This window comes from Pseudorasbora parva, chromosome 9 (assembly GCF_024679245.1).
Source record: "Pseudorasbora parva isolate DD20220531a chromosome 9, ASM2467924v1, whole genome shotgun sequence".
NCBI classification, from domain to species: Eukaryota; Metazoa; Chordata; class Actinopteri; order Cypriniformes; family Gobionidae; genus Pseudorasbora; species Pseudorasbora parva.
In genome coordinates this window covers 30819494-30836921 of record NC_090180.1, presented here as the reverse complement: position 1 = coordinate 30836921, position 17428 = coordinate 30819494, and the positions used below count along the sequence as shown (strand labels likewise).

At 37.9% G+C, this 17428-nt stretch overlaps 1 protein-coding gene across 1 annotated transcript in view; it reads right to left on the bottom strand.

Moving 5' to 3' along the window:
- The window catches only part of cacna1eb (calcium channel, voltage-dependent, R type, alpha 1E subunit b), a 145462-nt gene that overhangs the window by 98617 nt on the left and 29417 nt on the right, over positions 1–17428 (bottom strand). Inside the window, exons 4-7 of the mRNA XM_067452214.1 lie at positions 8806–8909; positions 8336–8494; positions 2731–2921; positions 8–111 (exon numbers count right to left, since the gene is read on the bottom strand). Coding sequence (XP_067308315.1) covers positions 8–111; positions 2731–2921; positions 8336–8494; positions 8806–8909 — 558 coding nt within the window. The remainder of the gene's footprint in view (positions 1–7; positions 112–2730; positions 2922–8335; positions 8495–8805; positions 8910–17428) is intronic.

Sequence of the window (17428 nt, the reverse complement as noted above, 5' to 3'; positions counted from 1 at the left end):
TTCTTACCCAGAAAGGACACCCAAAACAAGGTTGAGCACAAAAAATGAGCCTATAATGATGAGAGGAATGAAATATATCCAGTTCCATGTGGGACCCAAAGCATCATTAGTCTGTGGAGAAATGACAATAATCAATGTATAAAGAAAAAATAAATTTACTTTGGAAAATTATCACCTGAAGATTATGGTTAGATTCTGCGTTCTCTCTCTCTCTCTCTCTCTCTCTCTCTCTCTCTCTCTCTCTCTCTCTCTCTCTCTCTCTCTCTCTCTCTCTCTCTCTCTCTCTCTCTCTCTCTCTCTCTCTCTCTCTCTCTCTCTCTCTCTCTCTCTCTCTCTCTCTCTCTCTCTCTCTCTCTCTCTCTCTCTCTCTCTCTCTCTCTCTCTCTCATATACAATTTTTGTAATAGTGCGTGCAGGACACTATAGTTAATTCCTGCAAGTGAGGCTAGTAAAATAAAGTACTGTAAAATAATATGCCCCCAAAAATAGCAAATAAACTGTGATAATAGGAGAAAATGTTGAAGGTGTCTGAATAGTTTTTGTTGGACTTGTGGCTATATATATATATATATATATATATATATATATATATATATATATATATATATATATATATATAGTTTGACTATACGAGTGGCTATATATATATATATATATATATATATATATATATATATATATATATATATATATATATGGTTAGACATGTATATAGTTTATAGTCATATATTTGACTATAAACTATATACAGTCCCCTCCAAAAGTATTGGAACAGTGAGGACTATTCCTTTATTTTTTTCTGTAGACTGAAAACATTTGGGTTTGACATCAAACAATTTATATGAGACAAAAGATCAATCTTTTAGCTTTTATTTCCAGGCATTTACATCTGGATCTGATACACAACTTAGAAGATATAACCTTTTGTTTGAACCCACCCATTTCTCATGTGACCAAAAGTATTGGAACATGTGACTGACAGGTGTGTTTTGTTGCCCTGGTGTGTCCTATTACATTGATTATTCAAACAATAAATAGCACTAAATGTCTGCACTCAGTTTCAGATTTGGGTTTTGCCTGTGCAGACTTCATTTATAGTTAGACGTGTAACCAACATGAAAACCAGAGAGCTGTCTATGGGTGCAAAACAAGCAATTGTGAAGCTGAGAGAAGATGGAAAATCAATCAGAGCCATTGCACAAACATTAACCATAGCAAGTACAACCATTTGGAATGTCCTGAAGAAGAAAGAAACCACTGGTGTACTAAGTAACAGACTTCAAATGGGTAGACCAAGAAAAACATCAGCTGTTGACGACAGAAACATTGTGAGAGCTGTAAAGAAAGACCCTAAAACAACTGTTAGTGACATCAGCAACAACCTCAAGAGGGCAGGAGTGAAGGTATCACAGTCTACTGTCCGCAGAAGACTTCATGAACAAAAGTACAGAGGCTACACCAGAAGATGCAAACCTCTCATTAGCAAGAAGAATAAGAAGGCCAGGCTGGAATTTGCCAAAAACTACAGAGACAAGCCTCAAACATTCTGGGGCAAAGTTTTATGGACTGATGAGACAAAGATTAACCTCTACCAAAGTGATGGAAAGGCTAAAGTTTGGAGAAAAAAAGGATCTGCTCATGACCCCAAACATACAAGCTCATCTGTGAAACACAGTGGAGGTAATGTCATGGCTTGGGCTTGCATGGCTTCTTCTGGGACGGGCTCATTGATCTTCATTGATGATGTAACACATGATGGCAGCAGCAAAATGAACTCTGAAGTGTACAGAAAAATTTTGTCTGCCAATTTACAGAAAAATGCAACCAAACTGATTGGGAGATCCTTCATCATGCAGCAAGATAATGACCCAAAACACAGTGCCAAAGCAACAAAGGAGTTCATCAGGGGCAAAAAGTGGAAGGTTTTAGACTGGCCAAGTCAATCTCCAGACTTAAACCCTATAGAGCATGCATTTTACCTGCTAAAAAAGAGACTGAAGGGAGTAACCCCCCAAAACAAACAACAACTGAAAGAGGCTGCAGTGGAAGCCTGGAAAAGCATTACAAAAGAAGAATGCAAAAGTTTGGTGAAGTCAATGGGTCTTAGGCTTGATGCAGTTATTGCAAGCAAAGGATTTTCAACTAAATATTAAGTCTTATTCACTTTAATCTATTTTAAGTTAATCTGTTCCAATACTTTTGGTCACATGAGAAATGGGTGGGTTCAAACAAAAGGTTATATCTTCTAAGTTGTGTATCAGATCCAGATGTAAATACCTGGAAATAAAAGCTGAAATGTTGATCTTTTGTCTCATATAAATTGTTTGATGTCAAACCCAAATGTTTTCAGTCTACAGAAAAAATAAAGGAATAGTCCTCACTGTTCCAATACTTTTGGAGGGGACTGTACATGCTTGCTCTTTGCAAAGTAAACATTATGTTTGAATAAATGCAATATAGACATTTACAATATGATTTCAACACTAATTTAATTGTTTTCTCCTTGAAGGAGCAAAATTGTGTATAAATAAATCACATTAGATATTCAGCTATTCAGCAAAGACATTGCAGTTGAAGTCAAGATACTGTCATATTTGCATAAATCACTGCAGGCACTACAGCTTCATATGTTAAGTTGGCATAGGTTAATGAGGATGCCAAAAGATAAACCATGAGCATTCTATCAATGTAAACATAAATCCAATCAGCTATAAAACTGCATGAACTCACATTGTAGAGGACGGCTGTCCATCCCTCCATGGTAATGCACTGAAATACTGTTAGCACTGCAAACAAGATGTTATCAAACTGAGTGATGCCGTCATTGGGCCCGATCCATGAGCCACTGCAGGTGTATTTATCTGGACACTTCCTCACTCCACACGCAAACTCAACCTCAGAAGAGTCCACGGTCTCATTATCTGAAAGAACGGAGAGAGGAGTGTTATATGATGGATTCAGTGACTACACAGATACAGCAATTCAAAAGATTGCAAAAACTTCATGCTAACTGTCATCTTTTTGATAAACATCAGTATTATATTTTTTTACTAAGCATTAAGTAACTGAACATGATATATTGGTGAAAGCAGTATGCTTAATTTGTTTGCTTTACAGCACACAATACACAGCAAATTACTGAGGGATAAAAACCTGGTGTTGGGCATCTAGTGATAAAATCTGGTGTTAATTTACAAATATTATATGCTTTATCACTTGTTTAGTGTTAAAGCACAGTGTTTCCTTTGGGTGATGAAGCACAGTGTTTCCTTTGGGTGTTAACAATCAACATCTGCGCATGTGCAGAGCATTTTAAATTTCCCAGCTCATCCTTCGGTCTCTCCATCTTTATGGATTTCCCTGCACACAACGGTTACAAGGACAAGGTATAGTATAGTATTATTATCTTATCAACTTGTGATTTATTAATGAGCTTGTATAATGAGTAACGTAGCCGATGTGGTTGACTTAACTCTTAGCGTTTTTTTTTTTTTTACCTCAGTTTAAATTTAGCGCGCTTTTGATCCGCCATTCAGTTTAACATAACTGAATAACCCCCACTAACACACTAAATTCGTTAATGGAGGACGAGATTTACGTAAGTGACTTAATTTCGTTGTATTAATTTTGTAATAATGTAGCAGCATTAACATTATGTGTCATTTTTTAACTCACTGGACTTGGATAGTTATTTCTTCTCATTTGGCATAACGTTCAGTATCTTTAGGGCTTCCAACCTTTATAAGACCGTTTATATCTTTCACCCCGTAACTACGAGTTAATTCTGGTGTTTTGAAATGTCATTCAAATGAGAAAGCAGACGTTAATCGAATGAATTAATTGCTCTTAATTTTTTTTTCTTGTGTGACGCCGGGGCTCGATCTCTGGCCGAGCACCCACGGATAGCGCGCTCCATCATTGTCGGCGCTGCGCATACTGATCGGACTGCAACATTTTGCGAGTGAAATGCTCTGTGTTCTAGCAATCTTCTCGTTGTACTTTGATAACATACGCCGACCATTCTGTACAGCGCTCCAAAATGTCGAAAACATCGTAGGACACGCTTTTCTTCATGAACTGCTTCAGTCATATAGAAACTCAAGATCGAGTACGAGTGTGCAATGTCGTGGAATGTATACGCCAAAACTCATTTTGGCGTGCATATGATACGCTGTTTTTTGCGTGCATATGATACGCAATTTTTGGCGTATTATACATACGAACCCCCCACCCCACTACCCTAAACCTACCCAAGAGAGCGTGTCATATATACGCCATAAAGTGCGTATCATATGCACGCCGAAATGAGTTTTGGCGTATACATTCCACGACATTGCACACTCATACTATTTGACATTTTTCGTCTTATTTTGTATTAGTTGAGCAGACATGCATTAGTGCCCTTCCATGCGCGATTTTTTCTGTACAACTTAGTTCTAGCCTTTTCTAGTTGTATTGTAAATCTGTAACAGTAGTGCTTATGTTTTGAATATAACATTTTCTTGCTATGTGTTGGAATAAAGATAACCTGAAGTAAAACACAAAGTGACCTGATTATTTTGAGTCTTTTAGTTTGCTTTCTGCTTTGGAGGATTTTTGTTTCATGGAATATTGTTTATTATTGCAGAAGGAAACCACTTAAGGCCACAATCTATGCCCTTGGCATTATTACTCTACAAACCTAAACGATCCTGAAAGGAAGACAGGCTATGTAAGTATCTCTGCTTGTTGATTGAAGATGTTTGAAACTTTATATCCTAGATTTTTTTAATGTGTTTGTTTTAACCAAATTTGTCTCTTTAACAGGAACGATACTATGTGTTTGGATGATTTTGAGGAGCGCTATCAATGCCAAGATCGTGGGATCGATGAATTGGGAAAGCAAGAACTGACAAAATGTAAAAATGCGTACATTGAATGCAATGTAAGTCTCTTTGGATAAAATCATCTGCCAAATGTAAATGTATTAATTTATAAAGGAATAGTATTTTTTATCAGAATGAATTACAAACCAGACAGTTTTTTAACATTAAGGTTGATTTAATATATACAATGTTGAATTTTTGTATTTTCAATTAAAACATTACTTGAGGAATGTTTCTTTGTTTAATCTTGTTTGAAACGCAGTAGAGATTTATCATGGTAAGATGTTATAGCATTGGAGTATAACAAGAAATTGTTTTATTCAATTGTATGTGTGACTACAATGGCTTTACTGTAGCGATTCCCGGCGAAAGCAAGAACTGACAAAAATGTTTTTTTTAATTAAAAATGGTATTGAATGCAGTGTAAGTCGCATTGGATAAAAGTGTCTGCCAAATACATAAATGTATTGGAATTGATATATTACAATTTCAATAAATATTCAAATAAATTTGTAGTCACTTGATTTTTTGGGGGAAAAAATAAAATAATATATATAAATTGTTTTTAATTTCATTCACAGTGCCATTTTAGTATTTAAGTATTTACATTAAATAAACATTAAATACACTGGGTGTGTGAGATTAATCACCATAAAGTGTTAAATGTACACTTATGAGTAATACATTTCTCAACACCTTGAGTGACTAAAAAGAAACACTAACACAGTGTTTGTATAACGAACACTTTCGTCAGTGTTGTTTTAACACTAGCAAAGACGGACCTGTATGTTCACCCGGAAAGTGATAATTTTAACACCCGTGGTGATAAATCTCCCAACATGTTTTTTGCTGTGTACATAAGTTTACATAAAAATCACATAGTGGGAGACTTTAGAGCAAGGGTCACTCTCTTGCAGAGTTTAGCTCCAACCCTAATCAAACACTCATGAAAGCCAATCAAAGTATTCAGGATTACTAAAGATACAGGCGGGCGAGAGTATTTTTCTTTCAGGGTTGGAGCTAAACTCTGCAAAAGTGGCTCCCCAGAATCAATGTTCCCCATACCTGTTTTACAGTAGAGTTTTTGGAAAGATTTAGAATTGTGTATGATGCCATCCTCCTAGTCTAAAGGGGGCAGTATCTGCTGTGACAGACTGCATTTAGTGGTGTTTCTCAAATGGAATGCTGTATCTATACTAGAGTCCTCCCCAGCATTAAATTGTAGAATGGAAAACTGAAATAGGCACTTTGTCTGTAGTCATGTAACAGACTGCAAAGGTATTAGTTTTTGGTGCTTGCGGAAATTGAAAATATCTTTAATATTCAGTTGAATTTTAGTGGACTCACTGGTGTTGGATAAGATCATCATCTTAAGAAATTGTATAATATTCTATCCTTTGCCACAGAATATATATATATATATATATATATATATATATATATATATATATATATATATATATATATATATATATATATATATATATATATATATATATATATATATATATATATATATATATAATATTTTTCGATTAATCGGTTTTTAAAATCTGGTTGATTCAGAATCGATTCTCAAAGGCCACGAATCGATTTTTTTCAATATTTATTTCCGCTAACATTGAACATAAGATTAACGTAAATCTTATTACTAGTCTTCTCCACTAGATGTCACCCATTTACCTTGCGTGATCTTACAAAGGAGCAAGAGGCGCACATCATTTATCAGCACTTTTTTGTGTAAAAAATTCCCTTGCATTTGCCAAAAGTATAACTTTTTTTGTTTTAAACGTCTGGGATACACGATGCATCCTTCAAAATACGCTGAATAAAGGGCGTGGAACGAAGCCTGCCGTCCAAGGATGCTTAAAGTTGAGTCTTCGAAGGAGCATAACGATGTGGAAACCTAGTTTTGCAACCAAGGATGCGGCTTTCCAATTAAGAAACACCCTAGATTTCACCTCAGTTACACCTAAACAGTTTGCTGTCAAGTATGACCTTGTTACTCTCTGCTGACATCTTTCTTCATTGATAGTCATTCAGAAATGTTAATTCAGCCAATCACAGTGGCAATCTTTTTCAAGAGGCCAAGTCACATGGCAGTTGGATTTAGGTGAGTGGATTATGGTGCGTTCAAGTCATGACTGTAAGTTAGATTTTACAAGTTGGGAACTTTCTTTAAGGCCTAATATTCCAAGTCGGGTGCATGTCAGTGAGAAAATATAGCAGATGTAATAAAAGCAGAGTATGTACTGAGACTGTTTTTCATTTAAAACAAAAAGTTGCATGCATAAAATATGACAGTATTGTCATATAAAGAAGCTGTATGACAGAAGAAAAATAATAATACAAGGTAGATGTATCAGCTCATGCTAAATATGTAGCCCTACCAGAGATTATCTGACCTCAGTCAGGAATAACAACTATCTAGGTGCTACTATACACTGCATCGATCATGACTTTGCATTAACAGAACTGAAGACAGTCACACAGCACTATTCTGAAGCATGATAAAAGAAGTAAAACCCAGCACAGATATTCCACAACCAGAGAATACAATTAACACTCGCTAAGTGTCAAATGCCAGTAAAAGGAGTGTTGCCTCACCCTCCACCTATCTACCAATCACAAAGTCAGTAGTGTTTCGACATCCGGGTTGCCAGATCTGCTGTAGTTACCACAGCTGTAGCTACAAACGTTCCTGCTGGATCCTGCGGGGGGAGGGGGGCGGGGGGCTTAGTGGGGGAGGAATGTATCTGGGTTGGGGCCGAAGTCTGAGCTTGAAGTCCTTTACCCGGACAGCACGCCAAATATGCATTTAAATTTACTCTCTATAAATTCGATGTAATTGTGAACTCGTGAATCGGTATCGGTTCAGGGTGTGGCTGTGTGTGTGTGTGCGCTTGGGGGGGGATCTTTCACTTTCAAATCCCCTGCGAAAAAGTGCCCTTTTCGATCGCACCACAGTGCCCTCACGATTACGATTTCCACCGCGCTCCGAGCGTGATTTCTACCAAGGGGGACCCCCCCCCCCTTTTTTTTGTGCTAATAGCCAAAATATTCGCTATCTCAGCCTATATTCATATGCAATTAACTGTGACTAATTACATGAATTAACCTGTACATTATTTAATTAATTTCATTAAAAATGTATTGTGTATACACAATATTGGCCTATATAATGATTCAATATACAGCACCTTCAAAAGTTGAATGAAAAAATGGTACATAGGCATTTTGTACCGACCAAAGTGACTTGACATCGTAACTGCCAATTACAAACAAGTATACAAACTTCCCATGAGGACTTGGAAGCACCATTTAAAAACCTTTCTGCAGAACTGAACACCCAAGATCAAAGATGGCAGATTTTAAATTGCATACTACATGGCAGCTGGATTACGTTTGCCATATTACAACTATTACACTCCTGATTCATTTGAGATAAATACCGAAAAGATTCTCCATACCTAGTATATCTGGAGAGGGTAGGCAAGTGTGGTGTAATTTGCCACTGTAAAACTCCAGACCAATGATGGCGAACATCAGGATGGCAAAGAAGAGCAGAAGACCGATTTGCAGCAGGGGGACCATCGCTTTCATAATGGACTTCAGAACTATCTGTAGACCTGGTAGAATTTATCTGGATTAGTACAAAGTACTTCTTGCCAAAACATTTGTACTTTTAATACTAGTGTGTCAATAGTAACAAGATGACATTGTCCAGTTCTGCTCCTGTAGGGCCACTGTCCTGCAGAGTTCAGCTCCAACCCCAATTAAACACACCTGATCAAATTACAAGGCTTACTAGAAACTTCCAGACAGGTGTGTTGAGGCAAGTCGGAGCTCTGCAGGACAGTGACCCTCCAGGACTGAGTTTGGACACCACCCTTGATGATTTTGATTATTATATGTAGTGGGAATAGGATGAGTAACTTACTGGGAATACCCGAGACTAGTTTGAGGGGTCTTAGCACACGCACAGCCCTCAGGGTTCTCAGATCCACTGGAATATTCATATGAGAACCAGCAGTGGCCAGAATCCTGAGGAAAAACAACACACACACACAGGAAAAGTTATATATGGCTCTATCAAAACAGCTGTTAAATGTAGCCTAAATCAGACCCTTGAATCTTAAAATCATCCATTAACTCTTTCCCCACCAAAAACAGAATTTTACGTTATTTGTAAGAAAATGCTTTCCCTGACAAACACGGAATTTTTAGAGTTTCCGTGTTTTCACTGTTATACGCTAGGAGGCGCTGTTATGCATCTTTTGAATGAGTTCTCTTGATCAAAACACAGACGGAGGAAAAACAAGATCGCATGTAAGCAGATGCATATGTAAATTAACGAGATCATCAACATTAAAACATCATATAAATCAAAACTGCCTAATGTTACTGAATGAAATGTGGACTCAGGATGAGTGCAAGCATTAGGACCATTGATGGACTCGATTTACTTCATCTGTGTTTGATTAGGGCTCTGCGGTCTTGATTTTCTTGATTTTCTCAGCTTTTTGTTCAAAATGTTGCTTTTTTTATGAAACTTACTCATAATCAAGTGTTGCTAAAAAAAGGAATGCATTAAGCTAGAATAAAATAGATGCTTTTTTTAAACTTTTTTTTTTTAAAGCAAAGAGTCTGCTCTTTTTTTTTGCATGCTCGGATATTCATACAACAACATATTCTATGCACCATTCAGTTTTTGTGAAAATTATGAAAAACGCTGGCGCTGGTTGGCAACTTTTTTTTAAATGTTGGCAGATAAAAGGTTAACTGCACTTTAAGAAAGGTGAAAAAAATGTATTTTAAATATACACTAATGTACATTTATGACTCCTCAAATGTTGTGATGCTCTAAACAGTGATAGTAAAATTTGCAGTTACATTTTATTTTACAGTACGTGTACTTACCCAAGAAATATAAGGTAACTACATGGGTTATGGTAAAAGTGTGCCTGTGGCAACATTTTTGCTAAACGCAAAATGCACTGCATCATGCACATTTTGTAACAGCTTCAAAGTAAAATCGAGTGAGTGGTGCTTAAAGCATTTATTTTTTTTCCGGAACAGATTAATGTGAATCTGGCTAGGTTTTATTACATTGTTTTTATCATTGCAGTTCTGAATTGAAATGTCCATGAGTGGCACTAAAAGCTACATCATGTTAAATAACATACACCTATACTAAACCCTCGTAACCATGCCATTTTAGCTTGTGTTTTGAACTCTTGTCTTTGAGCTCCTTTAACGTGATTCGTCTTTCACGGGATTCGTACCCGAGCTCTCAGCATTGCAAGTACAATTCTGTACCAGCTGAGCTATCAAGCAATTTTGGTATGTCAGAAAAGCTGAACATATGGAGCTGGTTAAGTGATGCAAACTCCAAAATGTATTCATTTACAAATCATGCACTATGATTAAAAAAAGAAAAGTTTTGAGGTCATAACTTAATATTGTGTCAGCATAAGTGTGAATGAAAACAATAAAAAGTGCTTGCTGTTTTACTGCCTCAAGTGTTAATTTCTGTTGGAAACTGCAGTGTATATATTGGTACGTATTTAGCGTTTTGCAACAATGTTGCCACAATGTAGCCCTGTGCCTCTTACAATTCAAAATGCTTATGCTATGTCTGACGAGCGTAACTGTTGTGTAATCAGCTTAAGCATTTTGAACCCCGAGAGGCGGTGGAGCTAAACTTTTTCCGTAAGTTGAATACAGAAGAAGCCGGAAGTATGAAGTTTTAAATATGGACATCATCGCTTCGCTTCAGAAGGCCTTTCTAAACTCCCCCAGAGCCACGTGGAAAAGTTTTATGATGGGCAGATGTACTTTTATAAACAGAGCAAAATTATCTGCTATTATAAAGCTTGGAAGAGCCAGGACATTTATTAATATGACACTGGTTGTGTTTGTCTGAAAGAAGAATGTCATATACATCTAGGATGACTTGAGGGTGAGTAAACCATTGGCAAATTTAAATTTTTGGGTCAACTAACCCTATAATACATTAGGTATAATTAATATTTATTAGCATAGGCTACATCTATCATAACATGAATGAGCACTAGATTAGTAAATGCTGTAAAAAGAAATCTTGTTACTTCATGGCACCTAAAGCATTAATTGATTGAAATGAATTTATAATAGAAAAACAAAGTGTTAAGATTAGATTATATTCTTAAATTAGTTGAGGCTATATGATAACGTGTCAGGGTAGGATGTCACGCAGGCAGGTCACTTCAGAAGTGTCACCTGTTCATCCTGATATTTAAAGGGTCTGAAGAACCCTCACAAAAGAAATGGGAAGTGGGCACTTTGGCATGCTGTGCGAACAGTGAGAGCAGTTTCACCAGTACGAGCACTTCCCAGAAATGTCAGAGTGATAAATGCATGTGACAAAAATATCTGTGAGCACTAAGACGATTATTAGTATTCAGGAGGAACTTAAAAGTCAGGAACTCGAAGATAAATTTGAATAAGAGAATAATAATTACAGTATGGAAGAGGAAAGAGGAAAAAGGAAAAAGCGAGCGTCAGAAAGAGAGCGAGCCATGGAGCGATTGAGTGGGTGAGTGGATGAAAGCATTGCTCGGGGGTGTAAATGGTGTGAAAATTCAAGGTTGTGAATCTTTCTGTAGCCTCCAGAGCTGCAGCACGTCCGTACTATTGTACATTATGATTTAAATCAACAAATCCTTCATATCAGCCACAGGAACGGAGAGGAGCCTGTTTCATTATCGTTTTCATAAACAACATTTCTTACAAGAGCTTTTAATATGTGATTCAAAAGAACTTATGCAATGCTTCCTAATCATCAATAGAGAATCTATATCATGTCCTTTTTTGAAGCATATTGGGAATCAAAAAATAAGACCGTATGTTTAATACTAATCTGCGTCTTTAGATTTAACAAGATTTTACCATTTTATTCTAGTGTATTTTACTTTTGTCTTTAACACAAAGGCTTTTTTTAACCATGTGTTTCACATATGTCATAATAAGCAATTATGTTTGTACCTTTGTGACATGGCGTACATTTCTATCAATCAGTAACATGACCAAACACTATTAATTATTTCACAATTTGGCTTCTTTGTACCTGCCAGTGGAAAAGCTGAAATGCAAACATGAAATGAATATGGGCTCACCCACACATGAACACCTACACACAGCACTGAACTGAGCTCTGAGAGGCAGTGAAGGGGGAGGGGATGGAGGAAGATGGAGGAATAACATTATCAACACTTAGTGGTGAATCATCAGCATATCTGCAGCAAATGCTTCATGTTTCACACACTATGAAAGAAAAGGCTTCATGCTGAGTATATGCTGTGTTCTGAACATCTGATCGCAATATATGCTCATGCAACTTTGTTGTCCGCATCCTCAAGATACAGGGGAAGATGGACATCCTTACATTGTTAGTTCACAGAAAAACCCAGCCTCATGTCATTCCAAACAAGTACTTGTTCATCTTGTTCAAACTTTCGTTCATCTTGGAAACACATTTAAAGACTTTTTGATGAAATCTGAGAGCTCAATTGAAAGTCCATGCAACTAATGTTTGATGCTTCAAAACGTTCATAAAGAGATTTTAAAACTAATCCATATGAATTGAGCAGTTTAGTCCAAATATTCTTAATATACTTGATCGCTTTATATGATGAACAGATTGAATTTAGGCTTTTATTCACATATAAACATTGATCAGCAAACATAAACAGAAGATCAACCTAACCTGTTTGATCGGTGAATTCATTCTTGCGGAATCTCAAATGTGCTGCGTAACACGAGAATGAATCTCACTGGTTTTTGTTAAAGCTTAAACGTGTTGTGTAACGTGCTGTGTAACACGCAAGAATGAACCTCATTGGTTCTTGCAGAAGCTCAAACGTGCTGTGTAACGAGAATGAACCTCATTGGTTCTTGCGGAAGATCAAACATGCTGCTTAACATGAGAATGAACCTCATTGGTTCTTGCAGAAGCTCGAACATGCTGTGTAACACAAGAATGAACCTCATTGGTTCTTGCAGAAGCTCGAACATGCTGTGTAACACAAGAATGAACCTCATTGGTTCTTGCAGAAGCTCAAACGTGCTGTGTAATGAGAATGAACTTCATTGGTTCTTGCGGAAGATCAAACATGCTACTTAACATGAGAATGAACCTCATTGGTTCTTGCAAAAGCTCAAACATGCTGTGTAACATGAGAATGAACCTCATTGGTTCTTGCGGAAAATCAAACCTACTGTGTAACACATGAGAATGAACCTCACTGGTTCTTGCAGAAGCTGAAACATGCTGCGTAACTCAAGAATTAACCTCACTGGTTCTTGCAGAAGTTCAAACATGCTGCGTAACTCAAGAATGAACCTCACTGGTTCTTGCAGAAGCTCGAACATGCTGTGTAACACGAGAATGAACCTCATTGGTTCTTGCAGAAGCTCAAACGTGCTGTGTAACGGGAATGAACCCCTTTCTTTCTTGCAGAAGCTCAAACGTGCTGTGTAACGAGAATGAACCTCACTGGTTCTTGCAGAAGCTCGAACATGCTGTATAACACGAGAATGAACCTCATTGGTTCTTGTGGAAGATCAACCCTACTGTGTAACACATGAGAATGAACCATACTGGTTCTTGCAGAAGCTGAAACATGCTGCGTAACTCAAGAATTAACCTCACTGGTTCTTGCAGAAGCTCGAACATGTGTAACACGAGAATGAACCTCATTGGTTCTTGCAGAAGCTCAAACGTGCTGTGTAACGAGAATGAACCTCACTGGTTCTTGCAGAAGCTCAAATATGCTGCATATCTCAAGAATGAACCTCATTGGTTCTTGCAGAAGCTCAAACGTGCTGTGTAACGAGAATGAACCTCACTGGTTCTTGGAGAAGCTCAAATATGCTGCATATCTCAAGAATGAACCTCATTGGTTCTTGCAAAAGCTCAAACATGCTGTGTAACACGAGAATGAACCTCATTGGTTCTTGCAGAAGCTCGAACATGCTGCGTGACATGAGAATGAACCTCACTGGTTCTTGCAGAATCTCGAACATGCTGCGTAACACAAGAATGAACTTCATTTGGTTCTTGCAGAAGCTCAAATGTGCTGCGTAACACACAAGAATGAACCTCATTGGTTCTTGCAGAGGATCAAGCGTGCCGCATACACACAAGAATGAACGTCATTGGTCCTTGAGGAAGCTCAAATGTGCTTCATAACTCATGACAATGATCCTCATTGGTTCTTGTGGCAGCTTAAACATGCTGTGACACACAAGAATGATCTTCATTGGTTCTTGTGGAAGCGCAAAGATTTAAAATTCTACATGTTACACAAGTAACCATATCTATAAGAGAAGTTACAGTAAATATATTGTTGAAAAAAACAACTAAAAAACAACTGAAGGCTATTGACCCTGCCCCTGTGGAGGTCTGTGTATGCCACTGACTAGCTTAACCAAGTAGCTTAGCCAGCATGGGTTTCTTGCTGGTCTTCAGCAGGGACAGCTAATCTAATGCTTTAACATTGTTAAAGAGATTTCAGACTTGCTTTGTACCTGCAGTTAATCATGTTGGTAGACACGAACATCAATTTGAAGGGTTATGAGAAGGAAGCATACAGCAGTGAGCTGTCAGTTCAACATAATGATACTCATATTTGTTTTATCATGTCAAATGCAAAGTTTCTCCATATGTTCCCAGCAGACCTGTGAAAGAAAAAATATCAAATTGGCTCTGTCCCAGCAGATTCACTTGCAGCTAATCATTAATTTCAGATGAAATGAAAGCCACAAGCAATGGCCTACTGGCCTTGTTTCAGTTCCCAGATGAGTGAAATGACACATGTAGTTTTCTTTTAAGTCTGACTTACTTTCACTGTTTTTAAAGAGGTCAGGTATGTTGGAGCCAAAAGTGTGTCAGATATGTAGCAGGGATAATCGGTTTGATTTCAGATTTTAACCACCATTCTAAGATCAGAATTGTAGGAGAAAAACTGGCATTTAAAAACAAGAAATTCTTATAAGAGTGTATACAAATATACAGTTATGTGGATTTTTCCAGGCAAAACTAAGAGAATTAAACAGCTGCCATGAGTATTCAGATATCACAAACACATGAAACATGAGCAATTTCTCTGAAAAATGTAATAATTAGTAAAACTGGATTTATGAACAATTTACACAGAAATGTTCTGCTCATGTTTTATGAATGAGGCCTAGTCGATGCACTGTGAAATGTCTATAAAACCAGAAATTACACCTTTCATTTATGTGATGTCTGTTAAAATCAATGTCAGACCGTTTCCCACCTTTTAAGAACATCTATTAAAATGTGAAAAAAGACCTGGCATGATTTTTCATATTTTCATCTATTAAATGGATAAAAGCTAGGGTGCAAATTGATTTCCTGTTGTAGACACCCACATTACCTTGACAAAAGGGGGTCAAGGTTTGGCTGGCTAGCAGTGACTGTAACTACACCATTATGTGTGCAGAAAAGCATCTTTCTTCCTTGACATCCATTCAAATGTAGTTGTGTATTTGGACAAAATGTCAATCATTTCATTATATTTTAGTGAATGTTCCTCCAGTGATTTTGGAGGGCTCCAAATAGCATGAAATAGACTGTCTATTTCAAAAGTGTGTTGCAGTTCAAACTGCTTCGATTTTTTGGGGGGAATGAAAAGGAACAAATCTTTTACGCACTCAGTTCAGTTTTTCTTGAGGTGTCCTTGACTGCCCCCCTTATTCTAGTAAACGGAGGAAGATGAAGAAGGCTTCCACCATTTCATATAGTCCGGTGGTCCCAGAGATCCCAGGTATGGTGGTCATGGAGGTAAAAGAGCCATATGCATTCTCTGCATATGAGAATCCATCCCAGAGCATGCTTTTCCTGTCAGAGCCACTGACGCCATCCTAATCATCCCTGTCACGGCTGAGGAGGCAGTCCTCTGCCATTTGTGTTTTTGGGCTACACAGACTTCCCTGCTGGCTCCCCTGAGCTAGCCACTCTTCCTGTCACGGCCACAGAGGTTATGCCAGAGCTGCCTGCTCTTCTGGCTCCCTCCAAGCTCCTTGCTCCGTCCTGCCCCTCTGCTTTGTGTTTCAGGGCTTTCAGGGTTTTAATTGTGCCCACAGGATTGCGGGTATTGCCAGTGCTTGAAGGGGGAAGAGTTTTCCATTCTATGCCACCTTTAAGACAAAACCAACTAAACAAATGGTTTTCCCCATGTGTAAAATGTGTTCTGCTAATATGACATATTAAGACAAAAAAATGGTGTTCCAGGAGATGACAGGGGATTAACATTTTCAACATTTTCAACATTCTCTCTGCATGCCGTGCACGGAGTTAGATATCACTACAACCAAACAGAGCAACGAAGGGGAAGCAAAGCAGATTAAACTTTCGCCGTATCCGGTCGTCAAAACTCAGAACACATCTTCCCTTCTTAAGAATGACTTCACAGTGACGTTCTTTATTATTTTCTCAGAGAAAAGCTAACTCCAAGTCTTCCAGATTCGCCGTCAAAGCTGATTTGAAAGATCGCCGTTCGCCAGTTTCTGTGTTTACTAGAAGCACGCGCAACTCGCCCGTCATTATATTAAGCACCGCCTACCACCTCTATACACAATGGCCCTCATTTATCAAAAGTGCGAACACCAAATTTCCAGAGTACACCTTGCGTACACCCAAACCCACGGTGACTTTGAGATTTATCAATATCGACATTGGAGTACGGCAGGCTCAAATCTTAGGCCAGCTCAGGAGGTGGGAGTTAGTGCGAAAATGCGCAGAAAAACAATTCCTAACACCACAAAACACACTGACAAAGATATGCTAATAGCCTACATGTGCCGTGATACGAAATTAAATGGTAATTGTTTCAAAACATGTTCTGTAAAATAATGCATTGATCATTTCTCATACAAACAGCTTTAAACTGTTGGAGTGCGCTTCTCAACCCCAACATTATTAACAGTACTTGTAATTTAGGTCCATATTTTGTTTTTGTGGGTGCCTTTAATCCCACTCTTTAAACTCCCAAATAAAACAATTTAGCTTTTTTCCACATCCCTGGTGATGGTCTTGATGCTTACGTCCTAATCAGTGCCCTGACTAGTGGACTAGTAAAATGATTGAGACGCGCCCGATCTCCATGTCGGAGAAGTTTCGCTTCTTTGCTGTCTTCCGTGTATCCATGGCGTAAAATGAGGGTGTGAGGGAGGCGGAGACTTGAATATATAGGGGCGTGTTATTCTAATGACGATCGTTTTCAGCCACGGCATTTATCAAGGGCAAGTATTGCGTACACCTGGATTGCAGAGGTGCGCACAGCTTCATAAATCAGGCGATGAGAGGAGTGTAAGCATAATCTTACGCCAACATATACGCCCTTTTCTACGCAAGATTGATAAATGAGGGCCAATGAAATTGGCCCGACCAGAGTTTGGCATTTACAGTTCAGAAGTGTATTGAGAGTTGCTAGACTACACTCGCGGCAAATTAGATTTGCTGCTGCTAGGGTGTGTCTAGATTTCTAGGCTAACTT